Here is a 22,292-nt window from a genome sequence, read left to right as displayed (position 1 = left end):
TGTATACAAACCAGGGGGATGAGAGGCTGGAGAGCAGCCCTGCAGAAAGGGATCTGGGGGTTCCAGTTGATGGCAACTTGAATGTGAGTTGGCACTGTGTCCTTGAGTCAAAATGACTTATACCCTGGGGGGCACCAGGCTCAGCACTGCCAGCCAGATGAGTGAAGGAGTTGTCACCTCTGCTCTGTGCTGCGTGGCCTTACCTCCAACATTGGGTGCATGTTTGGGCACCACAATGTAAGAAGGACATAAAACTGTTAGAGAGAGTGTCTAAGGGAAATCTGTGAAGATAGGGAAGGGTCTGGAGGGAAGGGGGTGTGAGAAGTGGCTGAGGTTCTTTGATTTGTTCAGCCCAGAGCAGAGCAAGCTGAGGGGAGGCCTCGTGGCAGCTGCAGCTCCTGCAGGGAGCAGAAGGGGCAGTATGAAGCTCTGCTCTCTGGGGACCGTGACAGGGCCCGAGGGAGCAGCATGGAGCTGCAAGCTGTGTCAGGCCAAGGGAAGGTGAAGGAAGGATTCTGCCACAGGGGGCAGTGTCATGGAACAGGCCCCGGGGCAATGGGCACAGCCTTGAGCTGCTGGAGTTCAGGGAGCATTAGGAGAAGGCTCTCATATGCAGGGTTTGGGTTTTAAGTGGTGCTGTGTGGAGCAAGGAGTTGGACCCAGTGGTCCATCTTGTAGGTCCTTTCCAAATTAAGAATATTTTATAAACGAATGATTCTGTTGTGATTGCATATCAAATGCTTCTAAGTATTAAAGTGGTTTATAAGAAAGCCTTTGAAGTGTGAAAATATGTCACATAGCATTCCTTATTAGGATAAACAGCTAGACTAACAATTAAGTATTGATTGTTTGAAGTACTGGGTAATACTACTCCTTTTATCAGCATTATTTGTTGGTATTTGTGACTTGTCATTGAAATATATGTCCAGTTCTGGTTTTTGGCTTAGACTTTTGCTGAATATGGGCCTTCAGGAACAGTTTAGGAACAAAGGCTGAAAAGGGATTGTTTTCTGTCAAGCCTGTGCCTGACCTCAATAACTCTGTTATGGAGTCTTATAGATGAAAAGGACAAATGGAGTGCTGTAGTGTAAAAAAAAACAAACAAACAAACAAACAAACAAAAAAAAACTTTTTAATTTATGGCAGATGGAAAATGCAAAATTATATTTGTTCTTGTGTGTGTGCATGTTTCTGAAAAGCTGTCTATTTTCTGTAGCTATTTGGTAATTTTAAGCAGGCTATAACACTTTCTGCCATCTAAATTTGCACAGGTGGGCAGAAAAGGAACTTAACATGATGAAACTTTTCTTTGATAATTTGGTACACTACATCCAGACAGTCAGGGAGGGACGACATAAATATGCATTGTAAGTACACAACGGACTTTGGTATTCTATGATTTTAAACATTTTTTACTGCTTTTCTTCTTCTGATGTTTTTAAGAACTTTTTCTTAAGTATGTACGTTCTAGATACTAGATGTTAGAAAGAAATTCTTATCTGTGAGGGTGGTGAGGCACTGGAACAGGTTGCCCAGTGAGGTTTTTGAATGCCCCCTCTCTGGAAGCACTCAAGGCCAGGCTGGATGGAGCTTTGGTCTAGAGGGAAGTGTCTCTTCCTATAGGAGGGGGTTGGAACTAGATGATCTGAAAGGTGCCTTCCAACTCAAACAATTCTATGATTTTGTGATTCTATATTACATCATTTGTACATGATGCAATATTATTATTTGCATAACCTGGCATGTAAAATTTGCAGGACGCATAGGACTGACTAAAACTTTATGAAGCCTAAACTTCTGTGATTCTGTAGTGACTTTAAAATACTTAGACAGGGAAAGATCTATAAAAATAACTAGATTTAAAATATTTCTTTTTTGTTAAAAAAAGAAAGAACAAAAAACAGCAACTTCTGTCATTTTTGTTAGACGTGATTTTGATTGTTTATTTACGGATGAAATGAGGATTTTAGAAATGCAAAGGAATTGAAATGTGTGTCATATTATAAAACTATTCAAATATTTCACTTTTAATGTTATTATTAACCTTTACAGCAATTCCTCTGTTTTAACACACTCATCCACACTTTATAGTACATATGCTTAAAATTAGGTGTATATATATGAGTGATAAAAATTTCTAGCTTCCCAACCCCAGATGACTAGACTGTTCCAGCTTTCACAGTTTTTTAATTGTTTATGTACCATTATATTGGATATTTCACTAACGAGAAATTAATTCCAAAGCTGTTTGAAAGTGAGGTGAACTGCTTTAAATTCAGGCTAGATAGTACACCGTTCTATGTCTTTAAGTTTATAGCTTATAAATTGGAATAAAGCCAGTATTTTTATATAGGTTATAAAAATATTTTTATAAAGCGCATGTACCAGATGTAATCAGAGTTTCATTGTGTAAATACAGCTTTTTAAAGTTTCAAAAAAAAAATTAAGGTAAGCTCCTGCAAGGTGCTAATGATAAAATGATACATTTTACTTTGTCTGTATGCAAAAACAATAGCAAATCAAACAAAAAAAAGAGAATAATATAAGTAAAGACATAAATAAAAGTCTTAAAACCCCTACCGTTTCTTGTTTGGTGGCATATTTAACGGAAATCTGGACTATATACTGAACTGGAAGTTCAGAAAAAGTTTATAAGAAAAAGTTGTACTTTTAAGAGGAATATGCATGAGTGGGGAAAAAGTTATGACAAGCAAGTATATATTGCTAACTAAATTAAATTACGTATCTTTCTTATATCAATATGAATTTTAGATATAGCCACAGTGCAGAAGTTCAAGTTCGTCTTCAGTTCTTGACTTGTGTTTTTTCAACTCTAGGATCACCAGATCATTTCAGTAAGTATTTTAGCTTAGCTTATCAGAGAAGCACCTCACAGTAAGGCTTGCATACTTCTTAATAATCATTGATATTTTAAATAAAAATGACGTTGTAAAAGGTATGCTTTTAATTAATCTACAATACTGCTTCAAAAGAAGATTTTGGGTTTTTTGCTGATAGAACCAATACTGGAATTTAGATTCTGTTGCCAGTCTGCGAGAGCGAGATGTTTTGTTCTCTTATCTTTTAGTTTTCTGAATAAAAAGACTATAGTAGTTACTGAAATGAAGAGAATATATGCCGTATTTGTGGGTTTACATTCATGTCTGTAATGTTTTCAGAGGTCTTATACTGAAGAACACTGTATGTAAGTTGTAATACCAAAAAGTGATTTTTTAATATCTTAATACTGTCAGAAACAGTTTATACTCCTTGTAGGATCTTTTGCATAACCTGTATGATAGTGATCTGTACATATGCTGAAATCTTTCTAGTAAGGTTAAAACAATTTTTTTTTCCTGACTGATATATATATTTTGTGCTGGTGATGGAATTAGAATCAGAACATAATTTTTTGTTCTATTAAGCCTTGGAGGATTACCCTTACTCTTAAACTTATTTGGCCATTCTCATCTTAAGCTCTTGTAAACTAGTAACATTTAGTATTGTCTCAGCATCAGCTCTGTATAGGTTGAGTTGATTGTGTATTTAGGTGATTTATTTAAATAAATGAGGATAATTTAATTATTCTCATAATAGCTAGTCAAAGTCAGCATACATTTCTTGGCTTGTCCCTCTGGTCATAAGAATAGAGAGTGCAGGAGGGAGTGAGAGTATGTGTAGCCAAGAGAAAATAAAATACCAACCTTATAGGCATATTTGTTATTGTATATTGAAAGCATTTTGAGCCTTTTTAGTGTCACAAATGTCTGTGTATCACGTAGGAAAATAATGACCTTTCAGGAAAGCAATAGGTTTATATGAAATAGTTACAGAGGTACTATTTCCAGCCACTGTCTCAATACCCAACTCGAAGCTTGTCTTCAGTAATCATTTATGAACTGAGAAGCAACCTGCTAATTAGTACAAGATCCCAGGTCAGCTCATACTATTCAGTGGATTGATAGAAACTGACAGAATTAACGACTAAAAAGTTTAACTGATTGCCAATTCTGAAAAGGGAAGAAGTATGGCTTTTCATTGGTATGTGGTGCATTTTTCTTCTGCTGTTTCTGAAAACTTCTTGTTTTGACAAAACCTGTTCTGATTTTTCGGGCTTTTTTTGGGTTTTGTAGAATATTTAGGTATTTGATGTTATACTGGAATAGTTAATAATGCTTCCCTAATTTTAGGATTGAGTTTAGAACAAGTGGACATATTGTGGCACTGCTTAGTAGAAGATTCTGAATGTTATGATGATGCACTACACTGGTTCTTGAATCAAGTACGAAGTAAAGATCAGCATGCTATGGGTATGGAAACTTACAAACATCTTTTCTTGGAAAAGGTATGCAGAGAGTTAATTGTTCTAATGTTTCTTTCCATATCAGCACTGTTTAAAATATTGTTAATGGTTTCTGTGAAGTATATATCTTCTATGCTACCAAGAGGATCATACTTGCTATGCAAATGATTTATTTTTTTTTCCTAATTGGGCAGAAGGTGGGAGGGGATTGGTATGAATTGTTTTTGTGCTAATATTTACTGCAGTGCTTGTTTGCAAATAGCTCGTGTGTTTTATCTGAAGCTTGGTAGCCTTTCAGTTTCTTTTTTAAAGCCACCAAAAATTATAATTTCCCATGTGATATACAGCCATCTGACCAAAAACAAGCAGTCAAGCTTTTCTCCTCTTCGGAGAATTTAAATTTCATCCACATATTCACTAAAAATACAAACATGCTGTAGTAGAGCTAACTGCAAGGGGTCCCATTCATTGTAACAAATTCTACTATCATCTGTTGAAACAGATTGTACAGTAAGTAATGTATTCTAGTTCTTTTTCAATATTACACAGATTAAGTCTACTTTTTGTAAATGTATGATTTTTTTCACTGAAGTTTCATGTGTGCTATCAAGTTATATGCTGTTGATATGTTAAGCAACTAATGTTTCAATAGTAATTTTTGTTCCTTCAGCACTGTTACAGTCAAAATCAGTGATAGAGGAGAGGGGATTTTTAAAGCTGATTATAGTCAATTATTTATACTATATATAAAATTCAGTGTCATCTTTTATGATAATACATTTTATTATTTCCCTTACTAAAGAGTATTTATTTTATTTAGATGCCACAACTAAAACCTGAAACTATCAGTATGACTGGACTAAATCTCTTCCAGCATTTGTGCAATTTGGCTCGATTGGCTACTAGTACATATGATGGTGGCTCAAACTCAGAGGTAAGCCTAGATCCTGTGCACAAGTTTTTCTTCTTTCAGGGGAAAGGGAAAACTTACATTGCTTATCTGCAGCTGTACTTATTTTGAGAACATACTGGTTTGAAAATAGTTTACCGGTTTGAATTGCTGAGTTACAGTCTGTTGTCAATAAGACAGTATGGGTTTCTGCACTGAGGAGAGTCCTGCAGCCATCTTTCTCAAAGGTTTCATATTTCAGTGTGTAAAATGTGGGTGTGGAATTGAGAGGCCTGCAATCCTTACCTGTCCTCATGACTTCGGGCATCTTATGTCTAAAGAAAGATATAGGAAGCTATGAAGAAAGTGGTGCCTGTTGCCTTTGAATCTGTGTGCAGTTTATCATGCTCTTTGCATACTTGAACAGTTAGTTGTTGTGTTTAAAGGATAGGTTTGAAAAATAAATAGTAACATTCAAACTGAAAACTTTTACATGGAATTAAGCATATTTCATTCTGTCTACTAATTTTTGTTAAAATGTGTCTCAGTTTACTTTTGATGTACTTTAGAAGTTTTTGTGTGTTCTTTTTTCACTATCTTAGAAGTAAGATACTGTGCATTAATTTGATGCAATGGATGATTAAAATATGTGTTCTTACAAAGAATGCCAATAATGGTTTTGGTTTTAAGTCTTCATTTAAATTTACTTCTGCTTGTCAAAAATAAAAAAAACACTTTTTTGAATTTTAACCAATTATCCTTCAAAGTACAAAAATATTCCTGTCAGTGTTAGGATTTTACAACAGTTGGTATTTAAAGTGATGAGAGGCTGAGCAGAGGAGGCATTTTTAATATTTGCATCAAGAAGCAAATAAAACTTCTTGTATCAGAAAGGCTAAACTCCCAGTAAAATAATGAGGCAACATTTTGTTTCTTGGTTTGTTTTCCTTTTGTCCTAACAGTTGTGTGGCATGGACCAGTTCTGGGGTATTGCTCTAAGAGCACACACTGGTGATGTCAGTCGAGCAGCTATCCAGTATATCAACTCCTATTATATCAATGGTATGAATTTTCATTTCAAAGTCTTTTTTCTGTTTAATATGTTATAAAGAATATTAATGTTATCCTCTTTATCTTTAATATTAAAATGTATAGTCTTAAATTTGTGCTTAAATAATTTACTTGGATATTGATATTACAGGTAAAACTGGTCTTGAAAAGGAACAGGAGTTTATTAGTAAGTGTATGGAAAGTCTGATGATAGCTTCTAGTAATCTTGAACAAGACTCTCATTCAAGTCTGACAATTATTGAAAGAGGACTCTTAATGCTAAAGACACATCTGGAAGCTTTTAGGAGAAGGTAAATAGCACCATGGTATATTCGGGCACAGAATCTGTTTCCATTTCTTTTACAGTAATGATGAATGAGTTATGAGTGATGAATTTATTAATATAAGTAGTAGTTTCTTTCTTTTTCTTTGTGTAAAGACAGTAGCAGATAATGTTTAAAGGTAGAGGATTTAAACAGTTGAAAAAGTTAACCCTCGTCTATTGTAAAGAAATGTGGATAAAGTTTGTTTACCTATCCCTCGACCAAAATTGGAAAATACTGAGAATATATTGATCATTTTCTCTTATTTTGAAGAAATGGAATAAAGGGCCAAGTGTTGCTTGTTTGTTGAATGTCTCCGTTAAGCAGGTTTTAATAAAAACACTTTGTCAAGGTTTTTACTTGCTTCTTAAGGTTTGCATATCATCTGAGGCAGTGGCAGATTGAAGGTACTGGTATCAGCAGTCATTTGAAAGCCCTGAGTGACAAACAGTCACTACCATTAAGAATTGTATGCCAGCCAGCTGGACTTCCTGACAAGGTAGTTAAGAAGCCATTTTCCAACTACATCCTACTTTGTTAAATTGTAGTAACTCCATTGTTCACTTCAAAAAGAAAAAAAAAATGTATTTAATTTCAGATGACTATAGAAATGTATCCTAGTGATCAAGTGGCAGATCTACGAGCTGAAGTCACCCACTGGTACGAAAATTTGCAGAAAGAGCAGATAAATCAACAAGCACAGCTTCAGGAGTTTGGCCAAAGCAGCCGAAAAGGGGATTTTCCTGGTAAGCTTTTGTACTCATACCTGTATTTTTTGCCATTTTGAAGGTTCATCCCATTTATAGCTTGGAAGATTACCTTTTTTTTTTCTCTTTTCTTTCCCAGGCTTCTCAAGTAAGGAAAGATTATGATACGCTTTAATCTGTCTGTAGTTATAGTTAGCATCGCTCTCACTTTTCATTAATAGCAGTAATTACTAGCATATATCAGTGCTATCAGTTACTTGAAATTGCAAAGACAATGCTAGACTGGCAAAATCCAACTAATAATTTTCATTGTAGTTTTAATTATGTCATTATGTTATTTACAGATTTCTTATATAGAACTTTATTCTTTGTGATATGACTCTGCATTTGATTCATGATTTGAATTAATTCAGACTCATAATCTGATTATACCCTGCTTTTGTGTATTCCAGTCAGTTGTTGTATTTTTTTTTTTTTTTTTTACTTCTGTAACTGAGTTTTAATTTGTGATCACCCTGTAGCAGATTTGGAATGTTATGTTTCTGAGGTGGTCATTGCCTGCTTGCAAGCCTGATGAAGAAATTTCCACTTGTTGTTACCTTTATTTATGTATTTCTGAGTGAATGATTTTTTTTTTCCCTGCATCCTACAGGAGAAGGACATTTTCTGAATCCTCTTGTTGCTATATATTCTAGCATTCTTAGCTGCTGTTGCTGTTTGGAATATTCTTGTTCTTCGAATGATGTAGGTTGCTCTGAAAGTAATGCTTCCTATTTTAATTCCATGGAAACTACAACAGATACAAAGAGCACAATAACACTGCTTGATAGAACAAATTCTCAGCTACAGAGCACTATTTTTTCTGTATAGTTGTCACCATTAACTCTGAATTTTTGCCATTGGTGAACAAGAATTTGCGTGCCGTCCGTACTCATAAAAACATGCACCATGTCGCCACTGCTGAAATGTACCACCCCGTGCCTCATGGTGCTCACACACACTGTTTGGTTTCCACTAAACCTTCAGCATGCAATTAAGAATGTCATTGGGTGCCATTTCTTCCACTTGGAGGAATTCAGTGACACACCTTTGCTTCATACACACTTCCACGTCAGAAGCCATTTTGTCAGATTACCCCTCTGCTGCCATCTATCACGCAATAATAAAATGTAAGGAAATATTGTAGGGAAGGTTCAGCTCTACTGCCATACTATCAACATCCACCTCTGATTTCATGCAGCAACATCATAAAATAGGAGGCTTTACTTTCAGAGCTGCCCTTATATTTTGTCCTAAATGTTTTCTTGTTTTGTTGTATACTCTCTATGAGCAAGTTACAATGCAGGGAGTATTATCTGAACAAGTTCTGTCCACAGTCATCCTTTTCTAGCACTGATGACCACTGGTAAATGTATAAACATTAGTCTGACTTTGTAGTTTTATGTCTTTAAAAAAAGTATGAATTTGTATTTTAATGAGACGCAGTGTCAGTGTACCAGACTTCGAACGTTAGATATATTAATTTAACCTCTTCATCAAGTCTGTTCTCTTGACGTTAACCAAGGAAGAAATCGCTATTTACTGCATAATTATTTTGAGACCCTAATATCTTTTTTTATTCTCTCTTGCGCACTTGAAATTTGCAGTGCTGTGAGAACTGTGAGGTTGCTTTTGTGTCCCACTTGGATCATTTCTTGTATTCTTTCTTCTGCAATCTGTTGCTAGTTAGCTGAAGCACAGAAGACAGAAGATTTCTTTATTATTTTTAAGGATTATGTGTTTGCCTGTCTTTATGTGTTTGAAATTATTTTGCATGACTGCATAGAAAAATTTTCATAACAGCCTGCTGGGGAGAAAGAGAGCAATGAGAGAAAATTTTATTCCCAACTGTGTATTAGACCCTGATGGTTTTATTGTTAGCTGACAGATGGTTTTGAAAAGGCTACTGAACATATCAAGGATATCTCAAAAGTATTTTTGGGGGACAGAATTTGAGGATTGTGTATTTGTCTCTTTGTCTGGCATTCCTGTGAAAGCTTGTCATTTGCAGTGCTGTATGTGCTTTGTATCCGCTGTTTTTGAGAAGCATCACATGAATGTTTGTGTGCATGTTAGCACTTAATGTGGTAGCAAATTGTGCTTTCAGTCATTAACAGAAGAATGCTGACTGTGTGTGCACCACACTGTGCATGTTCTTAGGACAGTGAAAGAAGAAAAAAGTAAGCTTGATGCATATACACTGGCTTTTTTCTTTTTTCTTTTTAATTTAACCCATATCTTTGAATACTCTGTAGGCAGGTAACATGCTGCTTTGAAACATTTTCAGGTTGGTGCAATTCTGAGTAGTTCCCAAGATCTCTAAAAGAGGATGAGAAAAACAGCCTTTTCTGAAGGAGTCTCATTGAAATCCCATTTATGAAGTATAGTGGCATAAATGTAGGGCTGCTCTTTGCTGCTCTGGGGGACCAGAGCCTAACACTGGAAAACCAGATTTTAATCCATGACAAATATCTTTGTGTAGTGGAATTGGTGGTTGGAACATAAGTGATCAGAGATGATAAACTCATTGTAAAATGCGAAATGAATATATGATAACAAGGTTTCTTGATTTGTTGTTCATAGAATCATAGATTGCTTGCACCCAAATTAAAATCTTAATCTTTTAATTGTTCACATTTCTTCAGTGCTTACAATTCTTTGGAGGGTGCTTATTTTTTTCCTTTCTTAACTACAGAATATCGTCAATTTCAACTTAAGATTAATTATTGCTTGTTTGCTTTTGCTGACTTTATCACAGACATGTAAGACAAAGAGATTTTGTTAATGGTCACAATTATTGCCCAGAATTCTTTTCAGAGAAATAGTATAACTTAATGCAAATTATGGAAGTCATGTTTTTCATCTGTAGTGTGGACACTTTACTGCAAGATTGGGTTGGGCTCTTACTGAAAATGCTATTTCCAAATACAGGTAGAAAAGTGTACCTGTAGATGTAAGATGTAAGAATCTGTTTTCATTCAGAAATTGCAATGACTTTTTGCCTGATGTTAATTGCTGCTGAAGGATATACTATTAAAAATGAGTCTTGGCACTATCATTAGAAAATGAAACTGACTCCAAAAATTTGCTGTTTATTTTTGTTTTGTTTGTTTGGTTTTGTTTTTTTAATATCCTAGGTGGCCTCATGGGACCTGTGAGAATGATTTCATCTGGGCATGAACTGACAACTGATTATGATGAAAAAACTCTTCATGAATTGGGTTTTAAGGATATGCAGGTATTGCAAAAAGATATCACTTAAAAAGTGGTAGTCAAGTCACTTAAGTCACAAGTCACTTGAGGTGCTTGTGATAGGTTAAGAGGTTGCTTGATAAGAGGTTGCTTGATACATTGTTCCCTTTTTGTTAGACAGCTGATATGCATTGTGGTGATGATGGAAGGTTCTTTTTTTCTTTGGGATCATTGTATGGGAATTGCTAAATCACAGTCTGAACCAATGATTGAGCACCTGGTAAAGGGACACAGCCAGCCCTGGGAGCACAGGTGAAAGCAGTTCACCAGTGCAACCAGAACCAGGTCCCTAAGCCTCATTTAAAGGCTGGCTGCTGCAAGGGAAGCATCCCTACTTGGAGATTGCCTCCTTTGGAATATTTGGTGAGCTCTGATCCTTGGGATGGGTAAGCAAATCTTTCTTTAACTGGATTGTGATCATCACCTTTTTTGGGTAATTTAGACTCAGTGTTGCTTTTCTCTACAGGGCATTCTACAGTTTTGAGTCCATTACTATCTAACACATGTCCTCTGAGCTCAAACTGTCTTTGGTGCTGTTTCAATCTTTAAAAACTTTTTAGAATAATTTTAAAAGCCTAATTCTGGTTACATCAGCAGATTTGAGAACTCAAGAAGTAAAAGGAAAAATCAGATTTCTTTCATTCATCGAAGAGATCAGTGAAAACAGAATCAAGTACCCACATCTTATCCAAATTGTTTAAGATGTATTAATTTCATAGTAGATTTATTAATTTCATAGTAGAATTGACTAGAGCTTTCCTTCCACGATTAAAATCTGAAGCATGTTATAATACTTATTTGTAGGTTTTTTTGTTTTTACTGAAGTTTACTGAAGACTGCAGAACAGAAAAGCCTGGGTTTGATTTGTCTAAATGTGAATGACATCATGACTCTTTTAGGGTAACAGACCTTTGCATCCAATCATTATATACCTTCTATCTGACAAAAAAACTAAACTAATTACCATATGCCTTCAAGGATCTGTAAGCTTTTAGAAAGATTATCACTGGCTGACAAGCTTATATGTTGGCTGTTAACAATTGTAGTGGTTAATTTATTTTAACTGTTGCTGTTTCAAATTGGATTACCCAATGGGCTATGTTTTTGTTCTTTTGTCCACTTTGGTAAATGAATTAAGTTGATAGATAAGCAAAAACTATATATTTTTTTAATTTTTCCCCATTAACATAGATCACTTTAAAGAGTTAAACCATGGCACAACCAGATGAATTCTGTGCTAGCAGAACATGAAGGAATAATAATATTTAGTCAATCTCATCTGTGCTCGGCAAATTTTTGTAGAATTATAAGTGTTGAGAGAGACCTCTGGAATCATCCAGTCTAACTGCTCTGATAAATCATAGAAACATAGAATGTCTTGGGTTGGAAGGAACCCCGAGGATCATCAAGCTCCAACTGCCCTGCCACAGGCAGGGCCACCAACCTCCACATTTAATATTAGACAAGGCTGCCCAGAGCCCCATCCAACCTGGCCTTGAACACCTCCAGGGATGGGGCATCTATAGCCTCCCTGAGCAGCCTGTTCCAGCACCTCACCAGTCTCTTGGTAAAGAACTTCCCCCTGATATCCATCCTAACTGGTTAGGCAAGACCTTCCCCTGGTGAAGCCATGCTGACCGTCTCGGATCGCACACTCATTCCTCATGTGCTTAAGCATGTTGTCAAGGAGGACCTACCTGCTCCGTGATCTTCCTAGATAAAGAGATGAGACTCACCAACCTGTAGTTCCCCAGGTCCTCCTTGCTCCCTTTCTTATAAATGAGAGTGATGTGACCCTTCCTCCAGTCATCCAGAACCTCACCTGACAGCCACATCTTTTTAAACATGATGGAGAGCAGCTCAGCAGCCACTCCAGCCAGCTCCTTCAGAACCCTGGGATGCGTGCCATCTGGCCCCATAGACTTGTACACATTCAGTCTCATGGGGAAGTCTTGGACTTGCTCTGCCCTTAGAGTGGGGGGGAGAGGGATTTACTCCCCTGATCCCCACCTAGAGGTTTAGGGATGCAGGGCTCAGGGACATGAAAAATGTTGGAATCCTGGCTGCCAGTGACGGCTGAGGCAAAGAACTCGTTCAGTACCTCAGCCTTCTCATCATCTGTTGAACCCAGTTCTCCTTTTACGTTTACCAAAGGAGATACACTTGCTTTGGCCTTTCTCTTCTGGCCGATATACCTGTAGAATGCCTTCATATTGTTTTTAACATCCCTTGCCAAGTTCAGTTCCTTTTATGACAGAGTTTCTAAGGGAAGCCAGTTGATGTGATCTCTTTGAATTTCAGCAACCCTTTTGATGCTGTTTCTCATGGCATCCTTCTGAACAAATTGTCCAGTGTACCGTGAGACAAAAATAGAACGTGATGGGAGAACAACTAGCTGATGCGTCTGGCCTGAAGGGTCCTATAAATAGGGTTAAATAGGACTGGCAGCCAGGCGCTAGTAGGTTTCTGTGAGGCTCCGTTTTAGGCCAAATTCCCTTTAATTTCTCATCAATGCCATGGATACCAGACTTGTGGGTGACACTAAACTGAAAGGAGCTGTTGAATCTCTCAAGGGCAGGGAGGCCTTGCAGAGAGTACAATTACAGTGAAGGATGGGGACTGATCTCTGCTCTCTGAGGGCAGCAACAGGGCCAAGGGAATGGCATGGAGCTGCATCGGGAAGAATCAGGCTGGGTGATAGGGGGAAGGTTCTTCACCAGGAGGTGTTGGGCATGGTCACAAGCTGATGGAGTTCAAGGAGTGTTTGGACAGCGCTCTGACATGCAGAATCAAACTATAACCCACATAAAGTTATAAAGCAGGTATGTTTATTATGGCACCGGTTGCAAGGGGAATATCTCCTAACTCGCACACTGAGAAAAGCAATAGTTACGTATTTAAAGACATAACATATACATAGTCATTACAGGGCAAGAAAATGGGTTGGAATTCCAAGAAATCGTTAACATATTGTCCCATCCTCTTGAGCATGTGTCCTAAAAACGTGGTGGGGGGGGTCTCTGGTAGTCACTGAATGAAGGCTAGTAGTTTACCTCACTGTGAACTTCCAACCTTTTAAGTAGGGGATAGCTTGAACCAGCTTGTACCGGTGTTGCATTGAGACATCTGTTTCACTTTCCTGTCTTCAGCAACATGGCATCTATTCTTCTTTCTTATCATTGTTTGGCAGAGTTTCTGCAGACCCTCTGCGTTCTATTCTTGAGCTTACGTGTACTCAAGCATCTCATCCTTCAGTTTGTATCCATTCAAGTTATGGGTACTCAAAACATGGGAAAGCTGTTCTCATGATTCAGCTTTCACAATAGGTTTTGGGTGTTTCTGTGTATTACCAGAATCTGAACCTGATGATCCTTGTGTGTCCTTTCCAAATCAGGATAGTCTGTTATTTTGTGTTTTAGTTTGAATGTCTGTGCACGGTCAATATATGACGTGGTTAACTGGTCAGCAGGAACATTTCATCTGAGAAGGCTTTCTTGAGTGTGATTATGCCTTTAGAAGTAATCTCAGTTTTTCCAACAATGGTTCTCTTTGTGCTGCTATACTCTAGCTAACATTTGTCTGGTCCTTTGAGACAACTTATTTTCTTTTTCTTCTGGATTAGTTTTTATTAGCTTGCTTGTCAAGTCAGATTGGTACCAATTTCGCTATCCTGACTATGAAAGTAAGGGATAAGAACCAACTATTCTCGCAACAGGAAGCAGCGTACACAACTGTATCATAAGTGCCTTAAGTGAATGCAAAACTAAGCCTTACTTACAGCGGGTGCTGATTCATAAATCTTTGATGCTAAGGATACTAATGTATCTTAATGTTAAGTTCCTAATTCTGATGCTGTATATGCATTTTGAAGTTGTTGTTTCTGTCTGTTTCTAGATGGTATTTGTATCCCTGGGAGCACCAAGGAGAGAACGTAAAGGTGATGGTGTTCAACTTCCAGCATCTTGCCTACCTCCTCCTCAAAAGGACAACATTCCAATGCTATTACTCTTGCAAGATCCTCATCTTACTACCCTTTTTGATCTGCTAGAGATGCTAGCCTCCTTTAAACCTCCTTCTGGAGAAGTGTCTATGGAAGATACTGAGGTAATTTAGTGCAATTTTATTAGAACATTTGCATTTAAGTCTTATTTAGTATCCTTATTTAGGATCCATTTTTCCTATCAAGCATGTTTCTTGTCTCCCGTATGCAGTTGTCATTATATAGTTATTGTATTTTCATGTTTATGCAATCTCTTGTGTTAAGCTTGTTATTATGGTTTTTCATATTTTTCCTAATAATCTTTAAAATGTCCTATATACTGGAGACACTCTAAAAATAATAATAATAAGCAAAATTAAGCACAATTAAAAATAATAAGAACAGTGAGGACAAATATTGGTTATTTAAGTAGCTTTTGTATCTAAACATGGAAATTGACTTGATGGAAGGTTAGTAAAAGTTCTATTACAAAACCTGAGGTTTTATGTTTTTCATGCCACCACTAGCATGTGTGAAATGAAATAACCACTAGCATATTTAAACTGGTAGTCTATTTTTGAATTTTATTTGTACTCAAATATTTCACAATGTGTGGCATGCTATCAAGATAATGCAACTTAATTTTTCACTCGTTCTAGTGAGATTTTGACCACTGTGAACTATTAATGAATTTACATTAGATAGAAAAGAGATGACTTCTTAGTGAAGAAAAAAATACTTTTTGGACTTTGAAATTTTAGTCAGGTTATTTTCACAAATATTTTCACTGTAAGAGTGGTTGTTCTTTTTTTCAGAGTGCAAAATGTGAAGAACTCCATCTTCACGCAGAAAACTTATCCAGACGTGTTTGGGAACTGTTAATGCTTCTACCAACATGCCCTAATATGTTGCAGGCATTCCAGAATATTTCAGATGAACAGGTTAACAGCAAGTGCTTGTTTTACATGTTTGTCTTTATTGTATGTTTGGTGTTCAGTGTTTTAGTTTAATTTTCCCCAAAGTAAGTATGCTAGATACATTCAGACACAAGTAAACATAATGTACAAACCTGATTGTTATTCTGAAATTAAATTAGACACATTGTTTTAGTTCACAAAGTTTGTTTTTATTTCTTTTTTTTTAAAAAAAGGTGAATAGTGAATACAAGTTGTCACAATCTTTTTGCTTGTACTGAAATAGTTTTTCACCTGCTGCCTAGTGTGTTTAAAATGTTTCAAATCTATTCTTAAAATTAGCATCATGACTGTTGTGATAATAATCCTTTTTCTGTGGCCTGTTCCACAAGCTTAAAACATGGCCACTTACAAAGTATCTTTCTAGATGAAGAGTTTTCCTTTATTAAAGATCTTAAAGTCCTATATTGTTGTTCTTAGCTATTACAGTTCTTTATAGCCACTCATATGGGAAAATTTGGCAGAAATTATAATTCAGCCAAATAACATTTGATTCTTGTAGTTCAAAGTTGTGCATACTTTTAATGATCTTGCAGGTTTACTCAAATTTCACTGCTGTATTCTTGTTATTCAAATTATTGCTCATGCATAGAAATATGCTTTAAATTGTATCTTTTCAAATAGTAGATGAAATTAATAACCAAAAACTAGTTTTTCACTTGTAAAACCCTTTCATTGCATTTCTTACATCAGCATTAAGTGTAACTGTGTTATTTCTTGTCTTTATTCCCTAAGGGGAATGATGGCTTTAGCTGGAAGGATCTTTTGCGAATAAAAAGTGCCCATAAACTTCTGTATGCCTTGGAAATTATTGAAGCTCTGGGAAAGCCCAACAGAAGAATAAGACGTGAATCTACGGTAATATATTTTCTTGCACAAAATACAGTTTTCTCTCTGAACTGAATGTATATTGATGAGTCATTTTATCATATTTTGAATCTTCAACTGTTTTTGTAGTGACTTGTTACTTGTTTGTCTTTAGGGAAGCTATAGTGATCTTTATCCAGACTCAGATGATTCAAGTGAAGATCAAATAGAAAATAGTAAAAACACATGGAGCTGCAAGGTTTGATTTTTCTACAGTATTCTGTGATAAGTAATGTTGTTTTTTGAGAAGATGTAAAATGGTAACCCACTTTAAATATTATTTTAGTGTTCCTTACTTGAAATTTATGTATAACATTTCTAAGTTTTTCTGTGTTGTAAGGCCTGTAAATTTGTCATAATTGAGTTTAAGGGTTTCTTTTGTTTCTCTGAGTATTGGATCACATTTTTTTCTTTTATTTATAAAGCTTAGATTGGTATCTAAGTGGAGTTGGTGATATTTCTGTATTTGATTTTTCTCACATTGGTACCATAATATTCTTACAGTTTGTTGCTGCTGGAGGACTCCAACAATTACTAGAAATTTTTAATTCTGGAATCTTAGAACCTAAAGAACGAGAGTCGTGGACTGTGGTAGGTGATTATTCACCCTTTTTCTCCTAAATATGATATCTGTCATTTATAAGGCTTCCATTGATATCGGTCTTTGTTACATTTACTTTTCTGTACTAAGTTAAAATTTATATAAAATTTCCTATAAAATAGGAAACGAGCATACACAATAGTGCAATAGACAGACATATATATATGTATATGAATATATGTGTATATATGTATGTGTATATAAATATATATGTATGTGTATATATATATATTAAAAAAAATTCATAGCAGCTACCAAATTATAAAAAGACTTTGTATTGTTCTAGAATTGTTCCAGTATTAAAAACAAAAACAAATTGTCATCGTCTCTTCTTTAAAAGCAACAGATTGTATGATGGCTTTTTTTGGTCTGCCCAGGAAAAACGCACATCACTAAAAATAACAAGGTGCCAAATACAGATTCCTGAACTTACACACATCTTGTTCACTTATATGTATATAGATGCTAGACAGCTGAGATGTACTCGATGTATTACTGTGAACAGTGGCTTTCTTCTCTATCAAGTGATGTTACAGTGCAAAATGGCATTCTGAAATACTGTGAACTGCCTATTGTGATGAAATGTATTCTATTGGAAAACACTTCTGTATGCCATAACCTGTGCTGTAATTGAATGCAGATTATTTCCTCCATGTTACTTCATGGATAAAATAATAGAATATCTTCAATGCACTTGTTAATAGGACTAGATTGTGAAAAAGTTCTCAGCGTAAGAAGTTTTTAATTTATTTTTTTAATACCCTTCTTCTTTATTGTCTATTCTTGTGAGGCTTTGCCAGGTAAAGTTCTAGCTCTTTATCCTTATAGCTTGCTTAAGTTTTTCATTTCTAATTCTGTAGTAGGAATAAAATTATTGGTAAAATACTGAAAAAAGAAAAAATCATTTTCTTACAGTGGCAGTTGGACTGCCTTGCTTGCTTGCTGAAGCTGATATGCCAGTTTGCAGTTGATCCTTCAGATCTGGATTTAGCTTACCATGATGTCTTTGCCTGGTCTGGTGTAGCAGAGAGTCACAGAAAAAGAACGTGGCCTGGCAAATCAAGGAAGACTGCAAGTGACCATGTGAAGGGCCTTCACATACCTCGCTTAACAGAGGTAAGGGATAAATATTGTGGTTGTTTTGTGAACAGGTGACTTCCTTGTTGTGTGAAGCCTTGATTTTTTTTTTTTTTTTTTTGTAATAATGTAGCGAAAAAGTTACTAACGCTTAGCTATATCCTACATACTGTTCTCCTCTAAAATGTAGTCATTTAATTTTATTTGTTTTAAACCTGCCAATTTTAAAAGCTGGAATCAAAAGGCCTTTTGATGATTGGTGAGTATGTGAAATGAGAATTTCAGAATTCCAGTACTATATCTATATTTCTTAAATTTTATTTTCAAAATTGATAGCTCCTATTTTCATGGTAACCTTTCAAACGTGCCATCCTTATTCTCAGCAAATGCGTTTCAGCTTCCTGTAGCGCAAGCCAAGTGTAGAGTAACTTCTACTAAGGATATCTGAGCAAGTGTATGATAAACTTACCTAAACCTATAACTCGTCCTCTTAGATTTTTGCCTGCTAATTTTCAAATTTAGTCCAAGCCTGATACTTAATCGACAGTATTTTGGTGTCATATGGCTAGAGATGCAGCTTCTGTTAACTGATTGCTCTTGGTCCCAGGACCAACTATGGTTGCAGGACGAGTAGATGGAAATTTGGGCTGTAGCCTAACTTCCCATTTGTCATTGTTAAACGTGAAAAGACTTTAATTATTCTATAGAGCTAAAATAATTTTGTTAAAATAGATACCTAAATTGCCAAAGCTGAACTTTTTCACAATGGGACATGTGTATTAATGCGGTTACCAGTATCTAAACCTAGGTTTGAATTTGTAATAGTCATTGATGGATATTTTTGATTGCAGAAGTTGTGTTATTTAAATAGATGAAAAGACTTCTTTTCAGACTTTGGTTTGAAAATTCTCTGCAGCCTGTCAAGAAGCACTCTAAAGATTAATAATTTAGATGGAGTTGTGGTCAGTATTTTGTTATAAGAGAAATTTACATATACAACTTTACTCATGACACTGTTTCCTTAACCCTAAGATTCTTAAAGGAAGTTACTGTGATTTAAAAAATTACACTGTTTTTTTTTACCAAAAGGATTGAATAAACACTTTTTCTACTCAGTTACATTGCTCCTCTGAGTTAAAGAATGAAAGTTTAGCATCTAGACATACTCAGTGAAATGCAAGATTTTAGTTCTGCTTTAATAAAGAATAGGGTATAACTATTAACTGTGGAAATGTTATAATTTTTCTTGCTGTTCCTCCTTCTCTGCAGGAGATTTTTTTGTTTTAGATTCACACTGTATAATTTAAAAACAGATCAAAAAGCTTGTTGTTATATTAACTGTTTTTTTTCTTTTGACTTCAATTTTTAAAGGTGTTTCTTGTACTTGTCCAGGGAACCAGTCTGATTCAGCGACTTATGTCAGTTGCTTATACGTATGACAACTTGGCTCCCAGGTACAATATCTCTTTATTTTTGTTAAAAAGCTAATAAAGTGTGCACATTTTCCTTGATTGTGTTAAATGGAACAATTAGCTTTTCTAGTTGTAGTTCCAGTTAAAACGTAGTTATTAATTTGCTTTTCTTAGTCGCTTCTTTATATAGTTAATCTCAAGAACAGTGGAGAGAACTCTCAATGGTCATCAGCAATAGAAGTATCACTGAACTAAACAAGTTTCCAAAAATAGTGGAGAAGAAAACGGTCTGGTCTCTGGTCAAGTAACTAAGCAACCACAGAATTCCTTATTTAACAAGTTGTTCTCCAGGGTGTATGACATGGAGCTACAAAATATGTACAGGACACTGCCATAAACTGTAAAGCCAAAAATGTGTCTTTGTTCTCTCTGTAGGAATTAGCAGTCTCAATTCCAAGGGATTATAAAGGAGACACTAAACTGAATTCACTTTTAAGCTGCTTGTTCGTTTGCTGGCTTTGATTTATTTTTCCCATTCTGATGACATTAGCTTATTACTGTTAAAATTCCTGTTGTTATTTTAATTAGTGTATATGCATGGAATGCAAAATTTTACCTTCAGAATACATAGTTACTAGTGATTTTTGCCTTTTGTCCTGAGCAAAATTAGTCTCTGTAAGACTGTATAGTGACAGAGTTGGACTGATGCTGAGGATATCAGTTTTTTGACAAATTCAGTATAAAATTACTTATGTGACTCCAAATAGCATGTAATGTGTTTTACACTATTTTTAAAGGATCAATAAAGATATTTAGGGCATTTTCAGCCAGATGTACCACCATGCCTAAGTTTCACCTCTAGCTGAGCTAAAAGAGTAGTTTTAAGTACATAGAATGTTTTTTATTTCATAACCTTTTGCTGCAATTTTTAAAAATAAGTAAATACAAGCATTTAAATTAGTCTGAAGATCAAAAAGATTTGTTAAAAATGTGGTTCCCCATGATAAACACTAGCTCTCTTCTGTGTGGGTCTGTTCCTGGTTCTGTTTTATATCCTTTCTTTCTTGGATAAAGGGGTTGTGGATATTTTTTTTTCTTGTAGTCAGTAAAGCTTTAAGGGGGTGATTTGTAGATCCTGATAACTTTATTATTGCTGCTGATACTGAATACTGCAAGAAATTAATCTTTTTAGGATTAAAGTATTAGTTTTCTTCATGGGTACTTACAAGTAACAGCAGTGTTTCTCCTCTGGGATGAAGTTCAAATGGCTTTTTTCTTCCTGTCCAGGGTGTTGAAAGCTCAGTCTGATCACAGATCAAGACATGAAGGTCAGTGTTGCAAATTAGATATATGCTATGAACTGCTAATAATGAAAATATAATCAAGATCAACAGATTGGTTGATTTGTTCCACCATTAGTGTGCTGTAAAATTGTGTTCCTTGGAAGCATGAGGGCAGTTACAATCTGAGTGAGAAAACAGGAAACTTGCATGTCTTTCCTTCTCTAGAAATTGTTTATACAGTTGAGATTTTGTATGGTAGTTACATCTTCATCTCAAGAAAAATGTTTTTTGATGGGAAAATCATCTGTATTCTTGTCTTTCAAAGAGCAAAATATATGTAGTGCCACAATATAGCCACCAGAGGTCATCTTCTGGTTTACAGAAATCAATTGAGCTCAGAATTCCTTAAAGCTGCCCTATCTAGCCTTCTTGTGGAGGACTCCAAGAAAAGGTCTAAATGGCCTGTGCTAGATTAAGTCTGCACTAGAGTAATCATAGAAAATGATGAAAGACAATGGGGAGCTGGCTTCCTGGAAGAAGCTGAGGTACTCAGTGAGTGCTTTGCCTCAGTCTTCACGGGTGGACAGGCTTTCCGTGTCTGCCAGGACCATGAGCCTCTAGGTGAGGGTGTGGGGAGCGGTTTCTGTCCCACTGTAATGGTGGAACAAGTCCAAGTCCTCCTCATGAAACTTAATGTGTATAAGTCCATGGGGCCGGATGATATCCATCCCAGGGTTCTGAAAGAGATGGCTGATGTGGTTGCCGAGCTGCTCTTCATCATATTTGAAAAGCCATGGTTGTCTGGTGAAGTCACAGGGACTGGAAAAAGGGAAACATTACTCCCATTTTTAAGAAAGGGTGAAAGGAGGATCTGGGGAACTACAGGTCAGTGAGCCTCACCTCTGTGCCTGGGAAGATCATGGAGCAGATCCTCCTAGAAGCTGTGTTAAGGCACATACAAGATAAAGAGGTGATTCGAGACAGCCAGTGTGGCTTCAGCGAGGGCATATCGTGCCTGACCTATCTGGTGGCCTTCTATGATGGAGTGACGGCTTTGGTGGATGGGAGAAGGGTGGTAGATGTCATCTACCTGGACCTCTGCAAAGCCTTTGACATGGTCCCTCACCACATCCTTCTCTCTAAATTGGAGAGGTATGGATTTGATGGATGGACTGTTCAGTGGATTAAGAATTGGCTGGCTGAACGCAGCCAAGGGGTTGTGATCAGTTGTTCTATGTCTGGGTGGAGGCCAGTCACAAGCGGTGTCCCTCAGGGGTCGGTCTTGGGACCAGTGCTCTTCAGCATCTTTATCAGTGACATAGACAGTGGCATTGAGTGCACCCTCAGTAAGTTTGCGAATGACACCAAGCTGAGCGGTGCAGTTGATATGTTGGAAGGAAGGGAAGCCATCCAGAGGGACCTGGACAGGCTGGAGAAGTGGGCCCACGAGAACCTAATGAGGTTCAATAAGGCCAAGTGCAGGGTGCTGCACTTGGGTTAGGGCAATCCCAGGTGTTTATACAAACTGGGGGAAGA

The 22,292-nt window shown here is 36.3% G+C and overlaps 1 protein-coding gene across 10 annotated transcripts in view; it reads left to right on the top strand.

Annotated features, from left to right (window-relative positions):
* Window positions 1-22,292, top strand: part of USP34 (ubiquitin specific peptidase 34) — a 140,953-nt gene that overhangs the window by 65,678 nt on the left and 52,983 nt on the right. For 9 of the 10 annotated variants that reach the window (XM_046938654.1, XM_025148614.3, XM_025148616.3 and 6 more), the window contains 17 exons: window positions 1,272-1,367; window positions 2,773-2,855; window positions 4,191-4,345; window positions 5,124-5,237; window positions 6,155-6,254; window positions 6,394-6,553; window positions 6,938-7,064; window positions 7,164-7,311; window positions 10,449-10,549; window positions 14,458-14,667; window positions 15,358-15,483; window positions 16,252-16,374; window positions 16,499-16,582; window positions 16,888-16,974; window positions 17,900-18,100; window positions 19,433-19,515; window positions 20,761-20,801. In XM_046938654.1, the coding sequence (XP_046794610.1) occupies window positions 1,272-1,367; window positions 2,773-2,855; window positions 4,191-4,345; window positions 5,124-5,237; window positions 6,155-6,254; window positions 6,394-6,553; window positions 6,938-7,064; window positions 7,164-7,311; window positions 10,449-10,549; window positions 14,458-14,667; window positions 15,358-15,483; window positions 16,252-16,374; window positions 16,499-16,582; window positions 16,888-16,974; window positions 17,900-18,100; window positions 19,433-19,515; window positions 20,761-20,801 (2,039 nt within the window). The remainder of the gene's footprint in view (window positions 1-1,271; window positions 1,368-2,772; window positions 2,856-4,190; window positions 4,346-5,123; window positions 5,238-6,154; window positions 6,255-6,393; window positions 6,554-6,937; window positions 7,065-7,163; window positions 7,312-10,448; window positions 10,550-14,457; window positions 14,668-15,357; window positions 15,484-16,251; window positions 16,375-16,498; window positions 16,583-16,887; window positions 16,975-17,899; window positions 18,101-19,432; window positions 19,516-20,760; window positions 20,802-22,292) is intronic. The other variant, XM_025148615.3, reaches the window with a different exon arrangement.

This window comes from Gallus gallus, chromosome 3, assembly GCF_016699485.2.
Source record: "Gallus gallus isolate bGalGal1 chromosome 3, bGalGal1.mat.broiler.GRCg7b, whole genome shotgun sequence".
Taxonomy (NCBI): domain Eukaryota; kingdom Metazoa; phylum Chordata; class Aves; order Galliformes; family Phasianidae; genus Gallus; species Gallus gallus.
This window is presented reverse-complemented; position numbering and strand designations above follow the sequence as displayed.